Genomic DNA, 10,407 nt, shown 5'->3' with positions numbered 1-10,407 from the left:
GGGGGGGGTCAATGTAAATAGTCTGAGTGACCATTTGATTGATTTTTCAGCTATTTAGGAGCCTTTTGGCCCCGGTACCGCTTGCCGTGTGGTAGCAGAGAAAACAGTCTCTGAATTGGGTGACTGGAGTCTTTGACAATTTTTTGGGCCTTCCTCTGACACCGCCTAGTATATAGGTCCTGGATGGCAGGAAGCTTGGCCCCAGTGATGTACTGGGCCGTACGCACTGAGATGTTGCCATACCAGGCGGGGATGCAACCGGTCAGGATGCTCTCGATGGTGTAGCTGTAGAAGTTTTTGAGTGTGCAGACCTCTGGCACCTGCACTGCCCTGTCACTGTAGAGATAACTGACAGTACTGTAGGTGGGGGTTAGGTTCCAGGTTTCTGCTGATGTTGTGTTCAGGTTGTACAAGCCTCCGGTTAAATTGAGGCCAGATTGTGCTAAACTTGTGCTCTACAACCTGCCAGTTGTCTGAGGATGATTTGAGGTTGTGGTCTAGAGGCCTCCGGTCTGGTTCTGTTCAGTGGTCAGAAGGAAGGATTGGGGTTCTGGAAGTCCTATCACAGCACCCTCAAAGCCTAGCGCAGTGATGAAGATGTTGATGATGACTGTGAAGAAAACAAATACTGTTGCTGTGTTGTTCATGTTCAGCTTTGAGTGTTTCCTCACATCATTCAGATCATACTTCACTAGAGAGAGAGAGTAGGAAGGTTATTCAACATGTTCACCTTTCTGTTTACAGATAGCCATATTGTGTGTGTGTGTGTGTGTGTGTGTGTGTGTGTGTGTGTGTGTGTGTGTGTGTGTGTGTGTGTGTGTGTGTGTGTGTGCGTGTGAATGAGTGACAGATAGAGTGTATACCTATAAAGACCAGCAGTAGTCCCACGACAACCTGTAGCGTAATAGACATGGACAGCAGTACTATGAGAGGTTTGTAGAATCTGTACTGTGACTCCATGTATAGAACAGTCTTTAGCTGGGATGAGTTAGCCATGAGTAGAGCCACATCAAGCATACTCTGAGCTACACTCTTCCTAGTGGCATAGTGATTCATGTTAATCATTCGGTACACCTTTCCAGAGGGGTCAAGACGGTCGAGGTTCGCCTGTGGGTTAGAGGGTAGACCATCAGGCTTATGGGTCACACATGCTCATGTAGCGTGGTTCGTTCTGCATTGTGTACTTTTACTTAGGACCCTGCCACAACTGAAGGTCTGCTAGTGGAATTATTTTTATTTGCCCTGCACACGAAGAGACAACACACATTATGTTAACTCTGGGTGCAGTCCTAGCTCTCAGGCACCTTGCTAGCCGAAGGTCAGGCAAAAGAGAACATTAAAGGGGTACGGAAATACAGATCACCCGCGATGGGCCAAACCAAAATATACAAAACTTTTACAATCACATGTATGTACAATATTGATATGAAAAAGTGTTTGTACACCAAATAATAACATTAACTATGCAGCTGTAATTACATTTTTTTTTTAAATAAACTGAATTATTATTATTATTATTATCAAATTATTAACATCCCCTCTTGACCTGGCCTATTTGAATTGGTCCTTGTGTGCAATTTGGTGCATAATCTAGGGGAACAACATCACACTGCTACACTCAAACACACTAATGGAGTGGATTAACTACAGGCACTGCCTTTCCTCTATGGCAGAAGGGTGTGTTCTATAACGACATCATACGCAGGTGTCCACATCTTCTCACGGAGGTGGGGTTGGGAATTGTCAAGTACGGATAAAGGTAAATATGAGATGTCACAAGTGGGTGCGACACTCCGAAACACAAAGGGCATAGTCAGCTCTTCGCGGAGGCGAGAAATATGGCGAGGAGCCAGACAGTGAAATGATTTCCGTAGTCAAAAGGTTTGAACGCTTCATGTCTCCACTATAGGCTATGAATGCTCTTTAATGAAGCTAATAGACGACGAGCAGTAAATTATATTGGATTGTAGGTCTGTTATTTTATCAATAACTTGGGGGAATACTTGTGAAGTTTCCATACCAGTAGGAGTTATACATTCCCCACTGGGCACAGACGTCAGTTCAACATCTAATTTTGATTTACATTTGGTTGTCAACTAATGTGAATTCAACGTGAAATCAACAACAAGAAATTCACCATGTCATGTGATTTAGGTTAAAGGTTGGGTGGAAAAGAGACTAAATACGTTGATGATTTTTTTATCAAATCCAATCAGTTTTCCACGTTGATTCAACGTCATCACATTGTTTGAAATTATGTGGAAACACAACCTGGACTCGGGGGTAGACGTAACATAGTAAATATAAATCGGGGACATCATAACTGCAACTTATCTCCTTGTAGCCCAAATCCGAATGTTCAGTCAAAATGTACAACATCCTATTTAGTTGCTTATGACACAGTTAAAAACGTGCTAGGACCCCTGCTAGGACCCCTGCTAGGACCCCTGCTAGGACCCCTGCTAGGACCCCGCCACAGTAGCCTGGGGTTTGAGGTTATAATGTTTAACTTACTTCTATGTCGTCTAGTTTGTTGAGAGTGATGTCCTCCCCATTCGCCCTTGCTTCACTGTCCATGCTGGCCAAGACAACTGCGATTACCGATATAACCGACACAGGAAAACTAGTTTAGAATAGTTACATACGTTACACACGGTAGGCTACCGTACATCTCGCAAGTAGACTAAAGATCAGCTGTCATCTGCAGTTTGCCGTAGCCTTTCTTGTCACCGGCTTCACGCAGCCAAACTGAAAATGTTGAGTGTATTTCCTAGGGGTGTGAGCTTTGCTTATTCAAAACTACCCCTCCCACTGTCTAATCTTACGAACGCAGTACACTCAATCGCTCTCTCTTTCGGTATTTCTCTTTCTTAAACAGATACAAACACACATACTGTACACACACAGCTCTGGAGTGGGAGGGGTTTTCCCTCAATGAAGAACATAATACTTGCTCCTCTGGTTTCATTAGGTTCTATCTTTTAGATGGATGACAAACAGGAATGAACAAGATGTTATTTTAGTTATCATTAAACATTACCTTCAAGCGTTTAGTGTGGCGTTAGACAAACAAAAGTAGGATATCAAAACAAAATGTTGATCATGTTTGACAAGCACGCACACACACACACACACACACACACACGCACGTACACACATACGGGTAGATGTGCGCACACACACACTTCCAGGTATCCAGCGAGACAGATATGATGAGTGGTGAGGAGAGTTGGGCACAGCTGCTGTGTTGGCATTCACTCCTATCATTACAGTAGTGAGGTGGAGAGGAGAGTTAGTAATGAAGTACATAAGTACTTTTTATGTGTTACTTCAGCCATGTCTGTGATAAATGTGATTGGCAATGGGCACATCTGTTGGAGCAGTTGTGTATTATGCGTCATCAGTGTTGCTTTATGGGGATCGGCTGTCTGATTCAGCTAGTTGGTGTAACGGTTTTCGTCGTCTGAAGAAGAGGAATCGGACCAAAGTGCAGCGTGGTAAGTGTTCATTCTTTTTATTGAATAACCGAAACAGTCCTGTATGGTGCAAAACACTAAACAGAAAATAACTACCCACAAAAACCATGTGGGAAAAAGCTACCTAAGTATGGTTCCCAATCAGAGACAACAATAGACAGCTGTCCCTGATTGAGAACCATACCTGGCCAAAACAAAGAAATACAAAAACATAGAAAAAATAACATAGAATGCCCACCCAAATCACACCCTGACCAAACCAAAATAGAGACATAAAAAGCTCTAAGGTCCAGGCGTGGCAGTTGGAGTGCTTTTAGAGTAACAACATGAGAAAAAAAGTGTTAGCTCAAATGTCAGAGGATCTAGTCTAATTTAGTCAAAGAGAATTCAGCAAGCAACAAGCTTTATTAAAGACACAAAGAGAGAGAGACTGAGAGGGGGGGGGGGGGGCTGAGGGGCAGAGAGAGAGAGAGAACATGAATCATTATTTAGCTACACTGTTAAAAGAGAGGGTTTTAAAAACAATAAACAAGTGGCAGGTCCATCATGAAAGATATTATTGCCCTGGAAATGTCTTTGTAAGCTAAATCCATCTCCCCTCCCACACAACATGAACTTGTCATCAAGGCATTTCAGGGAGTATAGAGGATAAGAGGGAGGGAAATAGTGAAACATAAAGTGTTCAGTGTATAGGGAAGAAGCAACTCCTTTCACTTCCTCTTACCACCCAGACACCAACAACCTAGGTTACTTTCATAGTTATTATCTCTTTCCCACTTTATAAACCTCTCTCCCTCTTTCTCTCTCCCTCTCAATTAAATTCAAGGGCTTTATTGGCATGGGAAACATATGTTTACATTGCCAAAGCAAGTGAAATAAACAATAAAAAATGTACTCTCTCTTTCTCGCTCTCTCCCTTTCTCCCTTTCTCTCTATCCCTTTTTCTCTCTATCCCTTTTTCTCTATCTCTCCCTCTCTGTCTCCCACTCTCTATTTCTCTCGCTCTCTCTCTCTCACTTGCTCTCTGCCTCTCTCCTTCTCCCACTCTCTCCTTCTCTGCCCCTCAGCCCCCCCCCCCCCTCTCCGTCTCTCTCTCTCTTTGTGTCTTTAATAAAGCGTGTTGCTTGCTGAACTCTCTTTGACTAAATTAGACTCCATCCTCTGATATTTGGTGTAAATTACACTCATCTGGGATGCATAGTCTTTGGGTCTATAATGCTCTCATTCAGGCCTATTTCTGTCAGTTAATAACAGATGGCATCTGTTGCTCAACAGCCTGACTCTTCAAAGTCAAACTGACTTGATATAGCAACAAGCTCTGGGGCAATCTGACTGAAATGTAGGAACTATGTGTGGGTCATGATGAGTTGTACACTACATGACCAAAGTAATGTGGACATCTGCTCATCGAACATGTCATTCAAAAATCATGGGCATTCATATGGAGTTGGTCTCACCTTTGTTGCCATAACAGCCTCCACTCTTCTGGGAAGGCTTTCCACTAGATGATGGAACATTGCTGTGGGGACTTCCATTCAGCCACAAGAGCATTAATTAGGTCGGGCTCTGATGTTGGGCTATTAGGCCTGGCTCGCAGTCGGCGTTCCAATTATTTGTGCACAGGGAAATTGTCATGCTGAAACAGGAAATGGCCTTCCCCAAACTGTTGCCACAAAGTTGGAAGCAAAGAATCATCTAGAATGTTATTGTATGCTGTAGCGTTAAGACTTATCTTCACTGGAACTACGGGGTTCGAACCATGAAAAACAGCCCCATACCATTATTCCTCCTCCACCAAAAATTACAGTTGGCACTATGCATTTGGGAAGGAGCTTTCTCCTGGCATCCACCAAACCCAGATTCTTCTGTCAGACTGCCAGATGGTGAAGTGTGATTAATCATTCCAGAAAATGTGTTACCACTGCGTCAGGGTCCAATGGCGGTGAGCTTTACAACCCCTCCAGCCGACACTTGACATTGGGCATGGTGATCGTAGGCTTGTGTTGGCTACTCGGCCATGGAAACCCATTTCACGAAGCTTCCTCTGATGTTCCTTCCAGAGGCAGTTTGAACTCGGTAGTGAGTGTTACAACAAAGACAGGCAATTTTTTTTTCACACTATGTGTTTCAGCACTCTGCAATCCTGATGTTTCCACTTCACAATAACACCACTTACAGTTGACTGGGGCAGCTCTAGCAGGGCAGACATTTTAAGAACTGACTTGTGTGAAAGGTGTCTTCCTATGGTCTTCCTATGATGGTGCCACCTTGAAAGTCACTGAGCTCTTCAGTAAGGTCATTCATTATATTGCCAATGTTTGTCTCTGGTAATTGCATGGCTGTGTGCTCGATTTTATACGCCTGTCAGCAATGGGTGTGGCTGAAATAGCCAAATCCACTAATTTGAAGGCGTGCCACATACATTTGTATATATAGTGTATATTTTGAGTTTCCCAATCACGGCCGGTTGTGATACAGCCTGGAATCGAACCAGGGTCTGCAGTGACGCATCTTGCACTGAGATGGAGTGCCTTAGACAGACTCGGGAGTCCCATAGGGCTGCGCACTAAGGCATGCGGGTAAAAGTGTTGGTAAGGTATTGATGGAATGAGGCTAATTAAATGTGAGGCGAGCGTAACTGACAAGCAGGCGGTCTGCTATCAATTTACTTTCATTAACGATTGCGCTGTAATTGCTTTGTTAGTTCGACCACGTTGGTCGCTATATTTTTGCAGGAAGGCTAGCTCACTGCACCTGAAAACCCTCGGGGAGGATTAAAATATTTAATGGACCATCGCATGTAAATTGATAGGCTAAGGATAGAGGCTTTCTCTGAATGTCAAACAAAAAACATACTGTAGTAGACCAAACCTCAGTCATCTGTACCAATGCGTTTTATTGTATAGAGTTGTAGAGTCATAATAGGCTTTAAGGCAAAAGTAACAGAAAATGCACAACAATTAATCAGTTGTTATACCATGCAAGAATATTCAAGTAGAAAAGTAATGAAGAGACCCAATAAATTATTTTGTAGGGGTATATCCACTTATATTTTACCACGAACGCATTAGGCCTAAATCATAAAACAAACTACAGGTCAATTTGTCGTATATAACACATTTGGTTTATATAACTCTGAAAATTACACTTAGCCTATTCAATTCAAGGTCAGACAGAAAAAGAGCAGATTCCGAGACTGCGTCCTCAGCTGGATACAGACAGACTGCAGAGCCAATAGCTAATCCCGTCGCTTTAGTCTTTATTTCTTCCCCACGTGGGCTTCATCTGGAAAAAGAATATGTTTGAACATCTCATTACAAGAAGATAGGGCCAGCAACCAACACAGCTATTCATCAATTTAAAATCCATATGAGCGTTAATAATGCTGACAATCAGCGTGCGTAATTACCAACAAGTTTCCGCAAAAAAAATGATATCTGATTTAAACTTTTCGATCTAGATGCTTTCTGAGCGTGTTTTCTGGATATTCGTCATAAAAGCAGCTTTCCAGGGACACAGTAGTCTACCTGTGATATAGGGTCCGTACTATATTCATAATAAATCATTCATTATATCAATTTACACATTTTAGTCTTTACATCGGTCATTCACACACAGCACCCACCATCCCCGCTAGTTACTCCTGTTCGGTCAAATCCTCGACAGGTGCGGACCTTTTGCCTGGGTGCTGTCTCTTCTCCGCGCGACTCTTGTTCACGTTGTCTAATAGCTGGAGCAACAGGTTGGCCTTACTGCAGCCAGGGTCCAGCACGTCACAGGGACTGTTGGCGCCCAAATCCGGGCTCGTGTTATCCAAGTAGCGTTTGCCGGGGTGTTGGCGCTTCTCCAACTCCTTGAGGTCCCCTGCGTCTGACTCGTCGTCCACCTCTCGCCTGCCGGGATGCTGGCGCTTACTGTAGTACATCACGTAGCGCTTGCCCGGGTGTTGACGTTTGGAGAGTTCACTTAGAAATGCGGGGTTCTCTGTAATCTGCTCCAGTATTAAGCGCTTGCCTGGATGCTGTCTTCTCTGGAGCTCCACAAAAGAATCAAATTCGTCTTCGCGTTTTCCCGGGTGCTGTCTTTTCTGAACCTCGCCATAGTCTTCGTCCTCGTCCTCCTCTCGCTTCCCAGGGTGTTGCCTTTTTCCCAGCTCCTCCTGGTACCTCTTACCGGGATGCTGCCGCTTCACCAGCCAATCTGGCTGAGAGGTCAACCCTTCTGTAAAAACAATTAATACATTATTAGTTTAGGGACAGCGGAAAATATCAATCTACCACCACTTGTAATGTCATGCGTACATGCATTTCCACTTGTACACACGCCGTGTTAATGGCATTTACCTGTGAAAGTTAGAAAAAATATATTTTAGATTATCTATGTAAAACTGTATATACAGTGTATATTTTTTCTGTTTTCATTCTTCCACCATTAAACTGTGTGCTTTGGTGCCAGGACTGCGGGAAAATAATGGATACGTTTTACGCGCGCTTTGCAGATTGCCCTCTCCAAATTGATTTTCATCCGAACAAATAACAAAATCTATTAATTTATTCACGTTAATCTTGCACAAAACACGAATAAAACATATTTGAAATGGTGGGTTATTTCTGTATAAATACCATGTAATCGAAATCATTTTGTTTATCTGTCTTTGTGAAACTATACAATCGAATGATTTGTCTTCGTGCAAAGTTACTATAAATAGGCATAAAAATGCATGACTTGAACTTGTGTGTTCAGTGGGTGGCAGGTAGCCTAGCGGGTTGAGCGTCGTTGGGCTAATCAACCGAAATGTCGTTAAATCTGTCGATGTGCCCATGGGCAAGGCACTTAACCCTAATTTGCTCCATACTACTATGACCGACCCTGTAAAACAGCACATTTCACTGCACCATTTGGTGAATGTGACAATAAAACATCTTCATTTGTGTTCATTTCTTTGCTTTGTAATTCATGTTAAACACCACAGCGCTCTTGTCAAAAGCGGCCACTTTGCCAAAAACATCAAATAGATCAAAAAGCAACTATTAAGCACCGTTCGCGCCATCCTCATCCTCTATATTTTTGAGAATGGAGCGGAGCAGGAGGCTCTCGGCTCTCTGTAGGATGATATCGTCAATAGTCTGCCGGTCCCCCGTCTCCTCCTCAGCGGGGATGCCCTGTCCTCGAGCCAACGTCAGGTTGCAGACCACTAGAGATGCCAGAATGATCAGGCAGGCGGACTTCATGGTAACTTGGCTAGTCGTTCGAAAACAAGAGAATATATCATTATTAGTCGAGATATACTACTTTAAAAGCATGCAGGTTGCATAATAATTCATTGACTTGGCGTTGCATAACGAATTTTGAGTTTTCTATCTTACGCACATACTACGTTTCAATATTGGTGAGTAAAACTGGAAATTCCTTTTTGGAATAGATATTTGCAAATCATTTTTGGGAGTACGTCCATGTACAAAAATACGAATTAAAGTAACCCAAACTTACCTTAGATTTGTTTTCTGGCTAGTGTCACTCACAGCACCTTCAATAACCTAATTGGAGCAAACCAACTAGAAAGGTTGTTCTTTGCCTCTTGCAGCGCTTGGAGACCGATTGAGGCCAAGTTTAGAGGTATGTGCAGATACAACAAGTCCAGCCATTTATAGTCAGTGGTTACCATCGTCACGCCAACCACGTTGTGGTAATTTCATAGGATTCCTTTCATAGGATTCAAATGATGTCACAAATTCGTGCGCAATTGGATTAAATTCAGTTATAACCTCTAGAGGACGATGTCCGGTTATTCTCTTGGGCGCCAGCTGGGCCGACCAGCCTAATCTGAGGGAGTGAAATTGGCACTTGATGATGATAACTGAAAGAGAGGATTCATTCATAAATCTTCTTATCATATGTGAGTGCGATAATTTGGTAGAACACCGATTTACATTAATTCACTTATTTTGCGAGTGTGGCTTTACTTAGTCGTTTGTTTTGATTAGGCCTACACTAAATGTCAATTATGAAAATGTTTGGATTCATTCATAAACCTACTAGTTACAGCCCCTATATCTGTATTTTATTTCCAATTATAGACATTCATTGGTGCGTCATGTTGGAAAGGACGTTGTTGTGCGCCATCTCCATGTCATTATTTTCCTAAATTCTCATCGAATTTAAACCTATGGTAATATAGCTATGCTCCTATGCTGTGAGTCAATAAGAAGAAAACCACACTAAGAATAGATGGCCAGAAGGCTCTAGATCAGCCCCTCGCGGTCACAGGTGCGAGACATGGTGACTCTCATGCGCCATGTGAGCTCACCACATCCCTCAAGCGCACATTTATTACTGCACTCGTGGTCCCGCCCACACCTGATGGAAATCTTTGAGGAGCGCAAACAATATTATCCTAACTTGCGAAGCGGCTGGACTGGGGACATTATGCACTCTGTTCAAACAGCTAACACACAGCTCAGAAACCCATACAGTGCCTTCAGAAAGTATTCTTACCCCTTGACGTTTTCCACAGTTTGATATGTTACAGCCTTATTCTAAAATTGATTAAGTATTTTTTTTAATCATCAATCTACACACAATACCTCATAATGACAAAGAGAAAACAGGTTTTTAGGAATGTTTGCAAAAAAAAAACCCAGAATTGACAACCTTCTCTGCAGCACTCCACCAATCAGGCCTTTATGGTAGAGTGGCCAGACTGAAGCCTCTCCTCAGTAAATGGCAGGCCACTTGGAGTTTGCCAAAAGGCACCTAAAGGACTCAGACCATGAGAAATAAGATTCTCTGGTCCGATGAAACCAAGATGTAACTTTTTGGCCTGAATGCCAAGCGTCACGTCTGGAGGAAACCTGGTACCATCCCTACGGTGAAGCGTGGTGGTGGCATCATCATGATATGGGGATGTTTTTCAGCGGCAGGGAGACTAGTC

The 10,407-nt window shown here is 43.0% G+C and overlaps 2 protein-coding genes across 3 annotated transcripts; both read right to left on the bottom strand.

Annotated features, from left to right (window-relative positions):
- Positions 1 to 76: 76 nt before the first annotated feature.
- LOC139367726 (ninjurin-1) lies at positions 77 to 1,101 on the bottom strand. The gene is made up of 2 exons (XM_071106037.1): positions 864 to 1,101; positions 77 to 691 (listed from the first exon to the last, which is right to left on the bottom strand). The coding sequence occupies exons 1-2, from the start codon at positions 1,063 to 1,065 to the stop codon at positions 498 to 500; spliced, it is 396 nt and encodes a 131-aa protein (XP_070962138.1). The 5' UTR covers positions 1,066 to 1,101; the 3' UTR covers positions 77 to 497.
- A 5,278-nt stretch (positions 1,102 to 6,379) lies between these two features.
- LOC139367725 (pro-thyrotropin-releasing hormone-A) lies at positions 6,380 to 9,074 on the bottom strand. Of its 2 annotated transcripts, none has more exons than XM_071106036.1 (4): positions 8,967 to 9,074; positions 8,515 to 8,717; positions 7,102 to 7,697; positions 6,380 to 6,761 (listed from the first exon to the last, which is right to left on the bottom strand). In XM_071106036.1, the coding sequence occupies exons 2-3, from the start codon at positions 8,705 to 8,707 to the stop codon at positions 7,114 to 7,116; spliced, it is 777 nt and encodes a 258-aa protein (XP_070962137.1). In that variant the 5' UTR covers positions 8,708 to 8,717; positions 8,967 to 9,074; the 3' UTR covers positions 6,380 to 6,761; positions 7,102 to 7,113. The 2 variants fall into 2 exon arrangements, with proteins under 2 accessions (XP_070962137.1, XP_070962136.1); XM_071106035.1 differs by having other exon boundaries at positions 8,515 to 8,712.
- Between the last annotated feature and the right edge of the window lie 1,333 nt (positions 9,075 to 10,407).

Source organism: Oncorhynchus clarkii, chromosome 16 (assembly GCF_045791955.1).
Source record: "Oncorhynchus clarkii lewisi isolate Uvic-CL-2024 chromosome 16, UVic_Ocla_1.0, whole genome shotgun sequence".
NCBI lineage: Eukaryota > Metazoa > Chordata > Actinopteri > Salmoniformes > Salmonidae > Oncorhynchus > Oncorhynchus clarkii.
Note: the sequence above shows the minus strand (reverse complement) of the source record. Positions and strands in the feature narration are given on the sequence as shown.

Excerpts from the sequence above, each read along its gene's own strand:
- LOC139367726 (XM_071106037.1), bottom strand. The coding sequence starts at position 1,065 with ATGATTAACATGAATCACTATGCCACTAGGAAGAGTGTAGCTCAGAGT. Across the intron at positions 692-863 it reads ACTACTGCTGGTCTTTATAG|TGAAGTATGATCTGAATGAT; the intron begins GTATACACTCTA and ends CTCTCTCTCTAG.
- LOC139367725 (XM_071106036.1), bottom strand. The coding sequence starts at position 8,707 with ATGAAGTCCGCCTGCCTGATCATTCTGGCATCTCTAGTGGTCTGCAAC. Across the intron at positions 7,698-8,514 it reads GGATGAGGATGGCGCGAACG|AAGGGTTGACCTCTCAGCCA; the intron begins GTGCTTAATAGT and ends TTGTTTTTACAG.